The sequence below is a fragment of the Hyla sarda genome, unplaced genomic scaffold (assembly GCF_029499605.1).
Source record: "Hyla sarda isolate aHylSar1 unplaced genomic scaffold, aHylSar1.hap1 scaffold_1195, whole genome shotgun sequence".
NCBI classification, from domain to species: Eukaryota; Metazoa; Chordata; class Amphibia; order Anura; family Hylidae; genus Hyla; species Hyla sarda.
This window is the reverse complement of record NW_026607818.1, coordinates 47,501-66,632: the sequence shown is the minus strand read 5'-3', so window position 1 is coordinate 66,632 and position 19,132 is coordinate 47,501. Positions and strand designations below refer to the sequence as shown.

Genomic DNA, 19,132 nt, shown 5'->3' with positions numbered 1-19,132 from the left:
TTCCCCCTGTGATGTCCTTCCTAAAAAAGGAGACACTTGTTCCACAATAAAGAGTTCTGATTTTATACCTGGTGTTGCCTGGTTCTTTGGGTACAAAGATGCAATAATCTCTAGTTCTGCCTGTGATACGCTGGGGGCTTGTCATCTGGAAGGAGAAGTCACTTTTGGCGGAGTCAGTCCATCACACCGGCCATACTCCGTTAATGCCCATAATAAAATCTTGTAACGATGAATGTGGCCCCTCCCATACGCAAAATATGTCATCTATAAAGCGATACCAAGCTTTGGCATGCTGTGTGAATAAGTTATTATTGTAAACGAAATGTTCCTCGAAATATGACATAAAACAATTTGCGTATGGGGGGGGGGCACATTCGTGCCCATGGCCGATCCCCGATGGTCTTGAAAAAGAAAAAAAATTATAATGTAAAATAAAGTCTAACATGTCCGGAAAAAATTCCTGTTGTATCTGAGTGTAACTCTCGCACTGCTGGAATCCCTTTAGAATGCTCTATAGAAGTATACAAGCTTTCTACATCTATTGTAATCAGCCATATATCTTTCTGTAAAGGTTCTGAATAAGAGTCAAAAAAATGTGTTGTATCCAGTAGAAACGATCTAGTAGTTTTGACTAATGGAGTCAGGGCTTTTTCTAGGGTCAGAGTGAGTGGGGTTAAAATTGAATCAATCGATGCAACTATGGGACGACCCGGTGGATCTACAGTGACCCCCCCCCAACCTACGATGGCCCCGACATACGATCACTCTCAGAGGCAGCATCAACATACGATGCTTTTGTATGTCGGCGCCATCGCATAAACGGCTATCCGGCTGCGCAGACTGCTTCAGCCGTTTACGGTGCCCCGTGTGGTCCGCTGACGATCACTTACCTGTCCTCGGGGCTCCGGCGCGTCCTCTTTGGGATCCCCTGCATCATCGGTGCTCTCCATCATCGTCATCACGTCCCGTCATCCAATAGGAGCGGCGTGCGTAGCGACGTGATGGCGGAGACTGAGAGCGCGGATGCCGGGAAGCAGAGGCCTTGCTGGAGCGTCGAGGAAACCCCGGGGACGCGGCGACAGCGATGGACGGCGACATCCAGGGCAGCGGTGACGGTCCGGAGCGGCGTGGACTGGTGAGTACAACTTCCTTTAACAGTGGTCTACAACCTGCGGACCTCCAGATGTTGCAAAACTACAACACCCAGCATGCCCGGACAGCCGTTGGCTGTCCGGGCATGCTGGGTATTGTAGTTTTGCAACATCTGGAGGTCCGCAGGTTGTAGACCACTGTCCTATACTTTACATTGCACGGATCCCTCAACATACGATGGTCAATTTGGAACGGATTAACATCATATGTTGAGGGATCGCTGTATTAGGCGTTTATGAATTTTAGGCAGAATAGATATGACAGGAAGAACCGGATTATCATTTATCAAAACAGTAGACAACTTGGAGTCAATGACCCCTAAATGGGAGTAGTGTGATACCAAAGTATGGATCTTATTCCTAATCAAAGGAGTTGGGGTCGGAATCAACTTTCTTGTAAGTAATTTGATCAGACAATTGTCTCCGTATGTCGCTCACATAGGCGGTGCGGTCCATGATAACTACTGCACCACCCTTGTCAGGGCTGAGTCAGCAGAGCAGAGCAGACCTGCTAGCACAGACAGTGTGTGATTGGCTGCCAGCACAGATACTGTGATTGGTTGATGGGAGCGTAGGCGTGTGTAGTCCCGCTCCACTGTTTAGACACACTTCTTAACAAACCCTAATCCTCTCATCTACCCAGCTTTTCCCGATTCCTGCAAAACAAACCTATGCTCTCAGCTTTTCCCCTATTCCTGCAAAATCTAGTTATGCTAGCTGTAGGTTTTTCAGGAATTGGGAAAAGCTGAGTACATAGCTTTTCCCGATTCCTGAAAAACCTACAGCTATGTACTCTGCTTTTCCCGATTCCTGCACAACCTACAGTTATGTACTGAGCTTTTAACAATTCCTGATAAACCTACAGCTGAGTACATAGCTGTAGGTTTTTCAGGAATCGGGAAAAGCTATGTACTCAGCTTTCCCCAATTCCTGAAAAACCTACAGCTAGCATAATTGTAGGTTTATCAGGAATCAGGAAAAGCTGAGAACATAACTGTAGGTTTTTCAGGAATCTGGAAAAGCTGAGTACATAACTGTAGGTTTGTTTTGCAGGAATCGGGAAAAGCTGGGTGCATGAGAGGAGTGGGACTGCACACACCTACGCTCCCATCAACCAATCACAGTATTTATGCTGGCAGCCAATCACAAACTGTGCTAATAGGTCTGTTCTGCTCTGCTGACTCAGCACTTTCGTTTCATCTGAGGTATGACAGACTTAAGGATGACAAAGGTTTTGGCTAATGCCTGACGGAGGAGGCGGGACGCTGTTTTGGCTGAAGGTACAGCTCGACGACTGATGCTGTCCTAAAATGGACACCATAGAGGTATCCCTACCTGGTTAGTGTCCCTGAAGCGGTAGGATCTCGGGTGATGGCGTCCTGCCCGTGTCTGCATTGTACGCACTGCGCCAGTGTTATGAAGGGAGATCAGATCTCTCATCCACACAGAGGACACCTTACAAAATGAAAACTCTACAGGCGACTCTTCCAATGTTGTGTATGTCTTAAAGCAGTGCTCCTTAACCTTATTGGACGTCCTGAACCCCACCAGATTCATATGCGCATTCACCGAACCCCTCTTCATTGCAAAAATAAAATGTGATGTTTTCAAATTCAAAACATAGGAGGTATATATATATATACATAGGAGGTATATATATATACTTATACATAGGAGGTATATACTTATACATAGGAGGTATATACTTATACATAGGAGGTATATACTTATACATAGGAGGTATATACTTATACATAGGAGGTATATACTTATACATAGGAGGTATATACTTATACATAGGAGGTATATACTTATACATAGGAGGTATATACTTATACATAGGAGGTATATACTTATACATAGGAGGTATATATTTATACATAGGAGTTATATATATACATAGGAGGTATATATCTATACATAGGAGGTATATACTTATACATAGGAGGTATATGTTTATACATAGGAGATATATATTTATACATAGGCGGTATATACTTATACATAGGAGGTATATATCTATACATAGGAGGTATATATTTATACATAGGAGGTATATACTTATACATAGGAGATATATACATATACATATACATAGGAGGCATATACTTATACATAGGAGGTATATACTTATACATAGGAGGTATATACTTATACATAGGAGGTATATACTTATACATAGGAGGTATATATCTATACATAGGAGGTATATGTTTATACATAGGAGGTATATACTTATACATAGGAGGTATATATCTATACATAGGAGGTATATATTTATACATAGGCGGTATATACTTATACATAGGAGGTATATACTTATACATAGGAGGTATATACTTATACATAGGAGGTATATGTTTATACATAGGATGTATATACTTATACATAGGAGGTATATACTTATACATAGGAGGTATATACTTATACATAGGAGGTATATACTTATACATAGGAGGTATATACTTATACATAGGAGGTATATACTTATACATAGGAGGTATATACTTATACATAGGAGGTATATATCTATACATAGGAGGTATATGTTTATACATAGGAGGTATATACTTATACATAGGAGGTATATATCTATACATAGGAGGTATATATCTATACATAGGAGGTATATACTTATACATAGGAGGTATATATTTATACATAGGAGGTATATACTTATACATAGGAGGTATATACTTATACATAGGAGGTATATACTTATACATAGGAGGTATATATCTATACATAGGAGGTATATATCTATACATAGGAGGTATATACTTATACATAGGAGGTATATATTTATACATAGGAGGTATATGTTTATACATAGGAGGTATATATTTAAGTGTATATTTATACATAGGAGGTATATATTTAAGTGTATATTTATACATAGGAGGTATATATTTAAGTGTATATTTATACATAGGAGGTAGATATATATATTTATACATAGGAGGTATATATTTAAGTGTATATTTATACATAGGAGGTATATATTTAAGTGTATATTTATACATAGGAGGTATATATTTAAGTGTATATTTATACATAGGAGGTATATATTTAAGTGTATATTTATACATAGGAGGTATATATATATATTTATACATAGGAGGTATATATTTAAGTGTATATTTATACATAGGAGGTATATATTTAAGTGTATATTTATACATAGGAGGTATATATTTAAGTGTATATTTATACATAGGAGGTATATATTTAAGTGTATATTTATACATAGGAGGTATATATATATATATTTATACATAGGAGGTATATATTTAAGTGTATATTTATACATAGGAGGTATATATATATATTTATACATAGGAGGTATATATTTATACATAGGAGGTATATATTTATACATAGGAGGTATATAGATATATATATTTATACATAGGAGGTATATATTTAAGTGTATATTTATACATAGGTGCACAAAATGAACAAAACCATTAAGAACAAAACCATGAAAACAGGATTTTCACACAAAAACATAATGAATATTTCCTGCAGATCAGTGACTTCTGTTGTTGTCTTTCAGAGACCAGTTCAGAAATGAGCGGCTTTACCTTGGCAAGTGCCGCTCATGTCATTTTCGCAACAATGACAGTGTTCCCCCACATTAGGCAGGCAGTGTTCCCCCACATTAGGCAGGCAGTGTTCCCCCACATTAGGCAGACAGAGTTCCCCCACATTAGGCAGACAGTGTTCCCCCACATTAGGCAGGCAGTGTTCCCCCACATTAGGCAGGCAGTGTTCCCCCACATTAGGCAGACAGAGTTCCCCCACATTAGGCAGGCAGTGTTCCCCCACATTAGGCAGGCAGTGTTCCCCCACATTAGGCAGACAGTTCCCCCACATTAGGCAGACAGAGTTCCCCCACATTAGGCAGACAGTGTTCCCCCACATTAGGCAGACAGTGTTCCCCCACATTAGGCAGACAGAGTTCCCCCACATTAGGCAGACAGTGTTCCCCCACATTAGGCAGGCAGTGTTCCCCCACATTAGGCAGACAGAGTTCCCCCACATTAGGCAGACAGTGTTCCCCCACATTAGGCAGACAGAGTTCCCCCACATTAGGCAGACAGTGTTCCCCCACATTAGGCAGACAGTGTTCCCCCACATTAGGCAGGCAGTGTTCCCCCACATTAGGCAGACAGTTCCCCCACATTAGGCAGACAGTTCCCCCACATTAGGCAGACAGAGTTCCCCCACATTAGGCAGACAGAGCTCCCCCACATTAGGCAGGCAGTGTTCCCCCACATTAGGCAGACAGTGTTCCCCCACATTAGGCAGACAGTGTTCCCCCACATTAGGCAGACAGAGTTCCCCCACATTAGGCAGACAGTGTTCCCCCACATTAGGCAGACAGAGTTCCCCCACATTAGGCAGACAGAGTTCCCCCACATTAGGCAGACAGAGTTCCCCCACATTAGGCAGACAGAGTTCCCCCACATTAGGCAGGCAATGCTCCCCCACATTAGGCTGGCAGTATGTTCCCCCACATTAGGTGCAATATAGTCCCCCACATTAGGTGCAATATAGTTCCCCACATTAGGTGCAGTATAGTTCCCCACATTAGGTGCAGTATAGTTCCCCACATTAGGTGCAGTATAGTTCCCCACATTAGGTGCAGTATAGTTCCCCACATTAGGTGCAGTATAGTTCCCCCACATTAGGTGCAATATAGTCCCTCACATTAGGTGCAATATAGTTCCCCCACATTAGGTGCAATATAGTTCCCCCACATTAGGTGCAATATAGTTCCCCCACATTAGGTGCAATATAATCCCCCACATTAGGTGCAGTATAGTCCCTCACATTAAGCTGGCAGTATGTTCCCCCACATTAGGTGCAATATAGTTCCCCCACATTAAGCTGGCAGTAGAGTCCCCCACAGTAAGCTGGCAGTATGTTCCCCCACATTAGGTGCAATATAATTCCCCCACATTAGGCCGGCAGTATGTTCCCCCACATTAGGTGCAGTATAGTTCCCCCACATTAGGTGCAATATAGTTCCCCACATTAAGCTGTCAGTATGTTCCCCCACATTAGGTGCAGTATGTTCCCCCACATTAGGTGCAGTATAGTTCCCCCACATTAGGTGCAATATAGTTCCCCACATTAAGCTGGCAGTATGTTCCCCCACATTAGGTGCAGTAAAGTTCCCCCACATTAAGCTGGCAGTATGTTCCCCCACATTAGGCCGGCAGTATGTTCCCCCACATTAGGCCGGCAGTATGTTCCCCCACATTAAGTGCAGTATAGTCCCCCACATTAGGTGTAGTATAGTTCCCCACATTAGGTTCAGTATAGTCCCCCACAATAGGTGCAGTATAGTTCCCCTACATTAGGTGCAGTATAGTTCCCCACATTAGGTTCAGTATAGTCCCCCACAATAGGTGCAGTATGTTCCCCCACATTAGGTGCAATATAGTTCCCCACATTAAGCTGGCAGTATGTTCCCCCACATTAGGTGCAGTATAGTTCCCCCCACATTAAGCTGGCAGTATAGTTCCCCCACATTAGGTGCAGTATAGTCCCCCACATTAGGTGCAGTATAGTCCCCCACATTAGGCTGGCAGTATGTTCCCCCACATTAGGCTGACAGTATAGTCCCTCACATTAGGTGCAGTATGTTCCCCCACATTAGGTCCTGTATAGTTCCCCCCACATTAGGTGCAGTATATTCCCCCACATTAGGCTGGCAGTGTAATTCCCCCCACATTAGGTGCAGTATGTTTCCCCACATTAGGTGCAGTATGTTCCCCCACTTTAGGTGCAGTATAGTTCCCCCACATTAGGCTGGCAGTATAGTCCCCCCACATTAGGTGCAGTATGTTCCCCCACATTAGGTCCAGTATGTTCCCCCACATTAGGTCCAGTATAGTCCCCCACATTAGGTCCAGTATGTTCCCCCACATTAGGTGCAGTATGTTCCCCCACATTAGGTCCAGTATAGCTCCCCACATTAGGTGCAGTATAGTTCCCCACATTAGGTGCAGTATAGTTCCCCCCACATTAGGTGCAGTATAGTTCCCCATATTAGGTGCAGTATAGTTCCCCACATTAGGTGCAGTATAGTTCTCCCACATTAGGTGCAGTATAGTTCCCCACATTAGGTGCAGTATAGTTCCCCACATTAGGTGCAGTATAGTTCCCCACATTAGGTGCAGTATAGTTCCCCACATTAGGTGCAGTATAGTTCCCCCACATTAGGTGCAGTATAGTTCCCCCACATTAGGTGCAGTATAGTTCCCCACATTAGGTGCAATATAGTTCCCCCACATTAGGCCGGCAGTATGTTCCCCCACATTAGGTGCAGTAAAGTTCCCCCACATTAAGCTGGCAGTATGTTCCCCCACATTAGGCCGGCAGTATGTTCCCCCACATTAGGCCGGCAGTATGTTCCCCCACATTAAGTGCAGTATAGTCCCCCACATTAGGTGCAGTATAGTTCCCCACATTAGGTTCAGTATAGTCCCCCACAATAGGTGCAGTATAGTTCCCCTACATTAGGTGCAGTATAGTTCCCCACATTAGGTTCAGTATAGTCCCCCACAATAGGTGCAGTATGTTCCCCCACATTAGGTGCAATATAGTTCCCCACATTAAGCTGGCAGTATGTTCCCCCACATTAGGTGCAGTATAGTTCCCCCCACATTAAGCTGGCAGTATAGTTCCCCCACATTAGGTGCAGTATAGTCCCCCACATAAGGCTGGCAGTATGTTCCCCCACATTAGGCTGACAGTATAGTCCCTCACATTAGGTGCAGTATGTTCCCCCACATTAGGTCCTGTATAGTTCCCCCCACATTAGGTGCAGTATATTCCCCCACATTAGGCTGGCAGTGTAATTCCCCCCACATTAGGTGCAGTATGTTTCCCCACATTAGGTGCAGTATGTTCCCCCACTTTAGGTGCAGTATAGTTCCCCCACATTAGGTGCAGTATAGTTCCCCCACATTAGGCTGGCAGTATAGTCCCCCCACATTAGGTACAGTATGTTCCCCCACATTAGGTCCAGTATGTTCCCCCACATTAGGTCCAGTATAGTCCCCCACATTAGGTCCAGTATGTTCCCCCACATTAGGTGCAGTATGTTCCCCCACATTAGGTCCAGTATAGCTCCCCACATTAGGTGCAGTATAGTTCCCCACATTAGGTGCAGTATAGTTCCCCCCACATTAGGTGCAGTATAGTTCCCCATATTAGGTGCAGTATAGTTCCCACATTAGGTGCAGTATAGTTCTCCCACATTAGGTGCAGTATAGTTCCCCACATTAGGTGCAGTATAGTTCCCCACATTAGGTGCAGTATAGTTCCCCACATTAGGTGCAGTATAGTTCCCCACATTAGGTGCAGTATAGTTCCCCACATTAGGTGCAGTATAGTTCCCCACATTAGGTGCAATATAGTTCCCCCACATTAGGCCGGCAGTATGTTCCCCCACATTAGGCCAGCAGTATGTTCCCCCACATTAGGTGCAGTATAGTCCCCCACATTAAGCTGGCAGTATGTTCCCCCACATTAGGTGCAGTATATGTTCCCCCACATTAGGTGCAGTATAGTTCCCCCACATTAGGTGCAATATAGTTTCCCCCACATTAGGTGCAGTATAGTTTCCCCCACATTAGGTGCAGTATAGTTCCCCACATTAGGTGCAGTATAGTTCCCCCACATTAGGTGCAGTATAGTTCCCCACATTAGGTGCAGTATAGTTCCCCCACATTAGGTGCAATATAGTTCCCCACATTAAGCTGTCAGTATGTTCCCCCACATTAGGTGCAGTATGTTCCCCCACATTAGGTGCAGTATAGTTCCCCCACATTAGGTGCAATATAGTTCCCCACATTAAGCTGGCAGTATGTTCCCCCACATTAGGTGCAGTAAAGTTCCCCCACATTAAGCTGGCAGTATGTTCCCCCACATTAGGCCGGCAGTATGTTCCCCCACATTAGGCCGGCAGTATGTTCCCCCACATTAAGTGCAGTATAGTCCCCCACATTAGGTGTAGTATAGTTCCCCACATTAGGTTCAGTATAGTCCCCCACAATAGGTGCAGTATAGTTCCCCTACATTAGGTGCAGTATAGTTCCCCACATTAGGTTCAGTATAGTCCCCCACAATAGGTGCAGTATGTTCCCCCACATTAGGTGCAATATAGTTCCCCACATTAAGCTGGCAGTATGTTCCCCCACATTAGGTGCAGTATAGTTCCCCCCACATTAAGCTGGCAGTATAGTTCCCCCACATTAGGTGCAGTATAGTCCCCCACATTAGGTGCAGTATAGTCCCCCACATTAGGCTGGCAGTATGTTCCCCCACATTAGGCTGACAGTATAGTCCCTCACATTAGGTGCAGTATGTTCCCCCACATTAGGTCCTGTATAGTACCCCCCACATTAGGTGCAGTATATTCCCCCACATTAGGCTGGCAGTGTAATTCCCCCCACATTAGGTGCAGTATGTTTCCCCACATTAGGTGCAGTATGTTCCCCCACTTTAGGTGCAGTATAGTTCCCCCACATTAGGCTGGCAGTATAGTCCCCCCACATTAGGTGCAGTATGTTCCCCCACATTAGGTCCAGTATGTTCCCCCACATTAGGTCCAGTATAGTCCCCCACATTAGGTCCAGTATGTTCCCCCACATTAGGTGCAGTATGTTCCCCCACATTAGGTCCAGTATAGCTCCCCACATTAGGTGCAGTATAGTTCCCCACATTAGGTGCAGTATAGTTCCCCCCACATTAGGTGCAGTATAGTTCCCCATATTAGGTGCAGTATAGTTCCCCACATTAGGTGCAGTATAGTTCTCCCACATTAGGTGCAGTATAGTTCCCCACATTAGGTGCAGTATAGTTCCCCACATTAGGTGCAGTATAGTTCCCCACATTAGGTGCAGTATAGTTCCCCACATTAGGTGCAGTATAGTTCCCCCACATTAGGTGCAGTATAGTTCCCCCACATTAGGTGCAGTATAGTTCCCCACATTAGGTGCAATATAGTTCCCCCACATTAGGCCGGCAGTATGTTCCCCCACATTAGGTGCAGTAAAGTTCCCCCACATTAAGCTGGCAGTATGTTCCCCCACATTAGGCCGGCAGTATGTTCCCCCACATTAGGCCGGCAGTATGTTCCCCCACATTAAGTGCAGTATAGTCCCCCACATTAGGTGCAGTATAGTTCCCCACATTAGGTTCAGTATAGTCCCCCACAATAGGTGCAGTATAGTTCCCCTACATTAGGTGCAGTATAGTTCCCCACATTAGGTTCAGTATAGTCCCCCACAATAGGTGCAGTATGTTCCCCCACATTAGGTGCAATATAGTTCCCCACATTAAGCTGGCAGTATGTTCCCCCACATTAGGTGCAGTATAGTTCCCCCCACATTAAGCTGGCAGTATAGTTCCCCCACATTAGGTGCAGTATAGTCCCCCACATAAGGCTGGCAGTATGTTCCCCCACATTAGGCTGACAGTATAGTCCCTCACATTAGGTGCAGTATGTTCCCCCACATTAGGTCCTGTATAGTTCCCCCCACATTAGGTGCAGTATATTCCCCCACATTAGGCTGGCAGTGTAATTCCCCCCACATTAGGTGCAGTATGTTTCCCCACATTAGGTGCAGTATGTTCCCCCACTTTAGGTGCAGTATAGTTCCCCCACATTAGGTGCAGTATAGTTCCCCCACATTAGGCTGGCAGTATAGTCCCCCCACATTAGGTACAGTATGTTCCCCCACATTAGGTCCAGTATGTTCCCCCACATTAGGTCCAGTATAGTCCCCCACATTAGGTCCAGTATGTTCCCCCACATTAGGTGCAGTATGTTCCCCCACATTAGGTCCAGTATAGCTCCCCACATTAGGTGCAGTATAGTTCCCCACATTAGGTGCAGTATAGTTCCCCCCACATTAGGTGCAGTATAGTTCCCCATATTAGGTGCAGTATAGTTCCCACATTAGGTGCAGTATAGTTCTCCCACATTAGGTGCAGTATAGTTCCCCACATTAGGTGCAGTATAGTTCCCCACATTAGGTGCAGTATAGTTCCCCACATTAGGTGCAGTATAGTTCCCCACATTAGGTGCAGTATAGTTCCCCACATTAGGTGCAGTATAGTTCCCCACATTAGGTGCAATATAGTTCCCCCACATTAGGCCGGCAGTATGTTCCCCCACATTAGGCCAGCAGTATGTTCCCCCACATTAGGTGCAGTATAGTCCCCCACATTAAGCTGGCAGTATGTTCCCCCACATTAGGTGCAGTATATGTTCCCCCACATTAGGTGCAGTATAGTTCCCCCACATTAGGTGCAATATAGTTTCCCCCACATTAGGTGCAGTATAGTTTCCCCCACATTAGGTGCAGTATAGTTCCCCACATTAGGTGCAGTATAGTTCCCCCCACATTAGGTGCAGTATAGTTCCCCACATTAGGTGCAGTATAGTTCCCCTACATTAGGTGCAATATGTTCCCACACATTAGGTGCAGTATAGTTCCCCACATTAGGTGCAGTATAGTTCCCCCACATTAGGTGCAGTATAGTTCCCCCACATTAGGTGCAGTATAGTTCCCCACATTAGGTGCAGTATAGTTCCCCCACATTAGGTGCAGTATAGTTCCCCACATTAGGTGCAGTATGTTCCCCCACATTAGGTGCAGTATAGTTCCCCACATTAGGTGCAGTATAGTTCCCCACATTAGGTGCAGTATAGTTCCCCACATTAGGTGCAGTATGTTCCCCCACATTAGGTGCAGTATAGTTCCCCACATTAGGTGCAGTATAGTTCCCCACATTAGGTGCAGTATAGTTCCCCTACATTTGGTGCAATATGTTCCCACACAGACATACTGCCTCCAGTCATATACAGTGTATGGCTGGAGGCTGTATGCCTGTGTACTGCCCCACTTCAGTGTTCCGACCACTGCTCCTCGGGTCTGGCCATAGCAGGACCGGAGGATCACTGGTCGGAACACCGAAGCTGACGCGCCGCTGGTAAACACTTACCAACTGCCAGCGCGCAGCTCGTTCGTCAGCGCTCCGTTGCCATGGGTACACGCATGGGACACAGGGATGTGCCGAGGCAAAAACACCCGGCGGGCCTCCCCCGCCGAACCCCCGAGACTGACTCACCGAACCCCTGGGGTTAAGAACCACTGTCTTAGAATGTCCATGTGGACTATTATATACCGGAGACACCTCACAACCAATGACAGATCGGCTAAGGAATCAACGTCTTACTCCCTGGGCCGCGCCATTTTCATGACAAAGGACGCACAGTGTCACAATTAAGGGATCAAATATTGGAGCAAGTGCAGCACCCCAGACGGGGGGATACAAAATAACTGCTTCTTCTTGTCCGAGAGGCTTATTGGATACATAGGTTGGCTACATTATCTCCTAAAGGGCTGAGCAGAGATTATACAGTGTATATGAGATCTGATATATTACGTCTTATTCCAGCAGAGAATGATGAAGAAACTTTACAAGAAAATACCATTATAGGGACATCTCCATTTATGTTGTGGCAAAGTCTTGGTACACCTATGTTTTGTTATGTTTCCTGATCCAGTACATGTTTCCTGATCCAGTACATGTTTCCTGATCCAGTACATGTTTCCTGATCCAGTACATGTTTCCTGATCCAGTACATGTTTCCTGATCCAGTACATGTTTCCTGATCCAGTACATGTTTTCTGATCCAGTACATGTTTCCTGATCCAGTACATGTTTCCTGATCCAGTACATGTTTCCTGATCCAGTACATGTTTCCTGATCCAGTACATGTTTCCTGATCCAGTACATGTTTCCTGATCCAGTACGTTTTCTGATCCAGTACATGTTTTCTGATCCAGTACATGTTTCCTGATCCAGTACATGTTTCCTGATCCAGTACATGTTTCCTGATCCAGTACATGTTTCCTGATCCAGTACATGTTTTCTGATCCAGTACATGTTTCCTGATCCAGTACATGTTTCCTGATCCAGTACATGTTTCCTGATCCAGTACATGTTTCCTGATCCAGTACATGTTTCCTGATCCAGTACATGTTTCCTGATCCAGTACATGTTTCCTGATCCAGTACATGTTTCCTGATCCAGTACATGTTTCCTGATCCAGTACATGTTTCCTGATCCAGTACATGTTTGCTGATCCAGTACATGTTTGCTGATCCAGTACATGTTTCCTGATCCAGTACATGTTTCCTGATCCAGTACATGTTTCCTGATCCAGTACATGTTTCCTGATCCAGTACATGTTTCCTGATCCAGTACATGTTTCCTGATCCAGTACATGTTTCCTGATCCAGTACATGTTTCCTGATCCAGTACATGTTTCCTGATCCAGTACATGTTTCCTGATCCAGTACATGTTTCCTGATCCAGTACATGTTTCCTGATCCAGTACATGTTTCCTGATCCAGTACATGTTTCCTGATCCAGTACATGTTTCCTGATCCAGTACATGTTTCCTGATCCAGTACATGTTTTCATGTTTGCTATGTGATGTGTGTAATCAGCTGTTGAGAAAGGCTCAGGTGGAGCAGTAACGCAAAGCTGAAAAACTCTAATAAAAAAGAGTAAAAAGATACGAACCGTGTGTCGGGATCTTCTTCATCTACCCTAGATCAGGACCCGCCCTAGAACAGGACCTACCCTAGATCAGGACCCCCCCCCAGAACAGGACCCCCCCCAGAACAGGACCCGCCCCAGAACAGGACCTCCCCTAGAACAGGACCCGCCCTAGAACAGGACCCGCCCTAGAACAGGACCCCCCCCTAGAACAGGACCCACCCGAGAACAGGACCCCCCCGAGAACAGGACCCCCCCCGAGAACAGGACCCCCCCGAGAACAGGACCCCCCCCCTAGAACAGGACCTACCCTAGAACAGGACCTACCGTAGAACAGGACCCGCCCTAGAACAGGACCCCCCTAGAAAAGGACCCGCGCTAGAACAGGACCCGCCCTAGAACAGGACCCCCCCTAGTACAGGACCCGCCCTAGAACAGGACCCGCCCTAGAACAGGACCCGCCCTAGAACAGGACCCGCCCTAGAACAGGACCCGCCCTAGAACAGGACCCCCTTAGAACAGGACCCCCTTAGAACAGGACCCGCCCTAGCACAGGACCCGCCCTAGCACAGGACCCGCCCTAGCACAGGACCCCCCTTGGAACAGGAACCCCCCTTGGAACAGGAACCCCCCTTGGAACAGGAACCCCCTAGAACAGGACCCGCCCTAGAACAGGACCCCGCCCTAGAACAGGACCCGCCCTAGAACAGGACCCGCCCTAGAACAGGACCCGCCCTAGAACAGGACCCCCCCGAGAACAGGACCCCCCCCTAGAACAGGACCCCACCCTAGAACAGGACCCGCCCTAGAACAGGACCCGCCCTAGAACAGGACCCGCCCTAGAACAGGACCCGCCCTAGAACAGGACCCGCGCTAGAACAGGACCCGCCCTAGTACAGGACCCGCCCTAGTACAGGACCCGCCCTAGTACAGGACCCCGCCCTAGAACAGGACCCGCCCTAGAACAGGACCCGCCCTAGAACAGGACCCGCCCTAGAACAGGACCCGCCCTAGAACAGGACCCGCCCTAGAACAGGACCCGCCCTAGCACAGGACCCGCCCTAGCACAGGACCCGCCCTAGCACAGGACCCGCCCTAGCACAGGACCCCCCTTGGAACAGGAACCCCCTAGAACAGGACCCGCCCTAGAACAGGACCCGCCCTAGAACAGGACCCGCCCTAGAACAGGACCCGCCCTAGAACAGGACCCGCCCTAGAACAGGACCCGCCCTAGAACAGGACCCGCCCTAGTACAGGACCCGCCCTAGTACAGGACCCGCCCTAGTACAGGACCCGCCCTAGAACAGGACCCGCCCTAGAACAGGACCCGCCCTAGAACAGGACCCGCCCTAGAACAGGACCCGCCCTAGAACAGGACCCGCCCTAGAACAGGACCCGCCCTAGAACAGGACCCGCGCTAGAACAGGACCCCGCCCTAGTACAGGACCCGCCCTAGTACAGGACCCCGCCCTAGAACAGGACCCGCCCTAGAACAGGACCCGCCCTAGAACAGGACCCGCCCTAGAACAGGACCCGCCCTAGAACAGGACCCGCCCTAGAACAGGACCCGCCCTAGCACAGGACCCGCCCTAGCACAGGACCCGCCCTAGCACAGGACCCGCCCTAGCACAGGACCCGCCCTAGCACAGGACCCGCCCTAGCACAGGACCCGCCCTAGCACAGGACCCCCCTTGGAACAGGAACCCCCTAGAACAGGACCCGCCCTAGAACAGGACCCGCCCTAGAACAGGACCCGCCCTAGAACAGGACCCGCCCTAGAACAGGACCCGCCCTAGAACAGGACCCCGCCCTAGAACAGGACCCCCTTAGAACAGGACCCCCTTAGAACAGGACCCCCTTAGAACAGGAACCCCTTAGAACAGGACTCCCCAGAAGAGGATCCTAAAGAACAGAAGCCCCCAGAAAAGTACCCCTCCTCTAGAACAGGACCCCCCTAGAACAGGCCCCCATTACCTCAGTCAGGAGGAAGGAGATGGCTGCGAAGGCGAAGGACCATCCGTACTTGTAGCTGAAGAAAGTCTCCGGGTCTTTTGTCCGATTCAGGATCTCATCATTAATGCTGGAAATGTAGAGAACCAACCCGACCACCAGAGAGAGCCCTGCGGGGGCAAGAGCGGCCAATTACTGGGGGTGGGGTATGTCATCTACAGGGGGTCCTGTGGGGTATGTTATCTACAGGGGTCCTGGGGGGGGGGGTGTATGTTATCTACAGGGGTCCTGGGGGGGGGTGCATGTTATCTAAGGGGGTCCTGGGGGGTGGGGGATATGTTATCTACAGGGGGTCCTGGGGGGAGTATGGTATCTATAGGGGGTCCTGGGGTGGGAGTATGGTATCTACAGGGGGTCCTGGGGGGGGGGTATGGTATCTAGAGGGGGTCCTGGGGGGGGGGGGAGTATGGTATCTACAGGGGGTCCTGGGGGGGAGTATGGTATCTACAGGGGGTCCTGGGGGGGGGGGGGGGAGTATGGTATCTACAGGGGGTCCTGGGGGGAGTATGGTATCTACAGGGGGCCCTGGGGGGGAGTATGGTATCTACAGGGGGTCCTGGGGGGGGGGTATGGTAATCTACAGGAGGTCCTGGGGGGGGGGGGGGGGTATGGTATCTACAGGGGGTCCTGGGGGGGGGTATGGTATCTACAGGGGGTCCTGGGGGGGGTATGGTATCTACAGGGGGGTCCTGGGGGGGGGTATGGTATCTATAGGGGGTCCTGGGGGGGGGGGTATGGTATCTACAGGGGGTCCTGGGGGGGGGGGGGGTATGGTATCTACAGGGGGTCCTGGGGGGGGGTATGGTATTCTATAGGGGGTCCTGGGGGGTATGGTATGGTATCTATAGGGGGTCCTGGGGGGGTATGGTATCTACAGGGGGTCCTGGGGGGGGTATGGTATCTACAGGGGGTCCTGGGGGGTATGGTATCTATAGGGGGTCCTGGGGGGTATGGTATCTATAGGGGGTCCTGGGGGGGTTATGGCTTCTATAGGGGGGTCCTGGGGGGGGGGGGGGGTATGGCATCTATAGGGGGTCCTGGGGAGGGGGTATGGTATCTATAGGGGGTCCTGGGGGTATGGTATCAATAGGGGGTCCTGGGGAGGGGGGGTATGGTATCTATAGGGGGTCTTGGGGGGTATGGTATCTATAGGGGGTCCTGGGGAGGGGGGTATGGTATCTATAGGGGTCCTGGGGGTATGGTATCAATAGGGGGTCCTGGGGAGGGGGGGGTATGGTATCTATAGGGGGTCCTGGGGGGTATGGTATCTATAGGGGGTCTTGGGGGGTATGTTATCTACAGGGGGTCCTGGGGGGGGGGGGGGAGTATGGTATCTACAGGGGGTCCTGGGGGGGTATGGTATCTACAGGGGGTCCTGGGGGGTATGGTATCTTTAGGGGGTCCTGGGGGGGGTATGGTATCTATAGGGGGTACTGGGGGGTATGGTATCTATAGGGGGTCCTGGGGGAGGTATGGCATCTATAGGGGGTCCTGGGGGGGTATGGCATCTATAGGGGGTCCTGGGGGAGGTATGGCATCTATAGGGGGGTCCTGGGGGGGTATGGCATCTATAGGGGGTCCTGGGGGGTGTGTGGCATCTATAGGGGGTCCTGGGGAGGGGGTATGGTATCTATAGGGGGTCCTGGGGGGTATGGTATCAATAGGGGGTCCTTGGGAGGGGGGGTATGGTATCTATAGGGGGTCCTGGGGAGGGGGGGTATGGTATCTATGATGAGAAGTAAGATAATAATGAGGCACTGGGGGTCGGAGGAATGAGGCAGATGGCGACCACTGATGGGTTTTCATACAATTCACTTTATATGAATTCTCCCAGAATCCTCTGCAATAAATCAACAACTGAGCTAATCCCAGATTACAGGAGATTATAGGGGATAAACCACAAATAGCAAGTAATAGCAATGTATATAAACCCCCGATATACCCTGCACTGTACACCCCCCCCCGATATACCCTGTACTGTACACCCCCCGATATACCCTGTACTGTACACCCCCCGATATATACCCTGTACTGTACACCCCCCGATATATACCCTGTACTGGACACCCCCCGATATATACCCTGTACTGTACACCCCCCCGATATATACCCTGTACTGGACACCCCCCGATATATACCCTGTACTGTACACCCCCCGATATACCCTGTACTGTACACCCCCCGATATATACCCTGTACTGTACACCCCCCGATATACCCTGTACTGTACACCCCCCGATATATACCCTGTACTGTACATCCCATATATACCCTGTACTGTACACTCCCCGATATACCCTGTACTGTACACCCCCCCCGATATGCCCTGCACTGTACACCCCCCGATATATACCCTGTACTGGACACCCCCCCGATATATACCCTGTACTGTACACCCCCCGATATACCCTGTACTGTACACCCCCCCCCCGATATACCCTGTACTGGACACCCCCCGATATACCCTGTACTGGACACCCCCCGATATATACCCTGTACTGTACACTCCCCCCGATATACCCTGTACTGGACACCCCCCGATATATACCCTGTACTGGACACCCCCCGATATATACCCTGTACTGGACACCCCCCGATATACCCTGTACTGTACACCCCCCCCCCGATATACCCTGTACTGTACACCCCCCGATATACCCTGTACTGTACACCCCCCGATATACCCTGTACTGTACACCCCCCGATATACCCTGTACTGTACACTCCCCCCGATATACCCTGTACTGGACACCCCCCGATATATACCCTGTACTGGACACCCCCCGATATATACCCTGTACTGGACACCCCCCGATATACCCTGTACTGGACACCCCCCGATATACCCTGTACTGGACACCCCCCGATATATACCCTGTACTGGACACCCCCCGATATATACCCTGTACTGGACACCCCCCGATATATACCCTGTACTGGACACCCACCGATATACCCTGTACTGTACATCCCATATATACCCTGTACTGTACACTCCCCGATATACCCTGTACTGTACACCCCCCCCCGATATACCCTGCACTGTACACCCCCGATATATACCCTGTACTGGACACCCCCCCGATATATACCCTGTACTGTACACCCACCGATATACCCTGTACTGGACACCCCCCGATATACCCTGCACTGTACACCCCCCGATATACCCTGTACTGTACACCCCCCGATATACCCTGTACTGGACACCCCCCGATATATACCCTGTACTGTACACCCCCCGATATACCCTGTACTGGACACCCCCCCGATATATACCCTGTACTGTACATCCCATATATACCCTGTACTGGACACCCCCCGATATATACCCTGTACTGGACACCCCCCGATATACCCTGTACTGTACATCCCAT

At 48.8% G+C, this 19,132-nt stretch overlaps 1 protein-coding gene across 2 annotated transcripts in view; it reads right to left on the bottom strand.

The window, feature by feature from the left end:
* CACNG5 (calcium voltage-gated channel auxiliary subunit gamma 5) overlaps nucleotides 1-19,132 on the bottom strand; it is a 60,384-nt gene that overhangs the window by 4,844 nt on the left and 36,408 nt on the right. For both annotated transcript variants that reach the window (XM_056551762.1, XM_056551761.1), the window contains one exon: nucleotides 15,720-15,865. In XM_056551762.1, coding sequence (XP_056407737.1) covers nucleotides 15,720-15,865 — 146 coding nt within the window. The remainder of the gene's footprint in view (nucleotides 1-15,719; nucleotides 15,866-19,132) is intronic.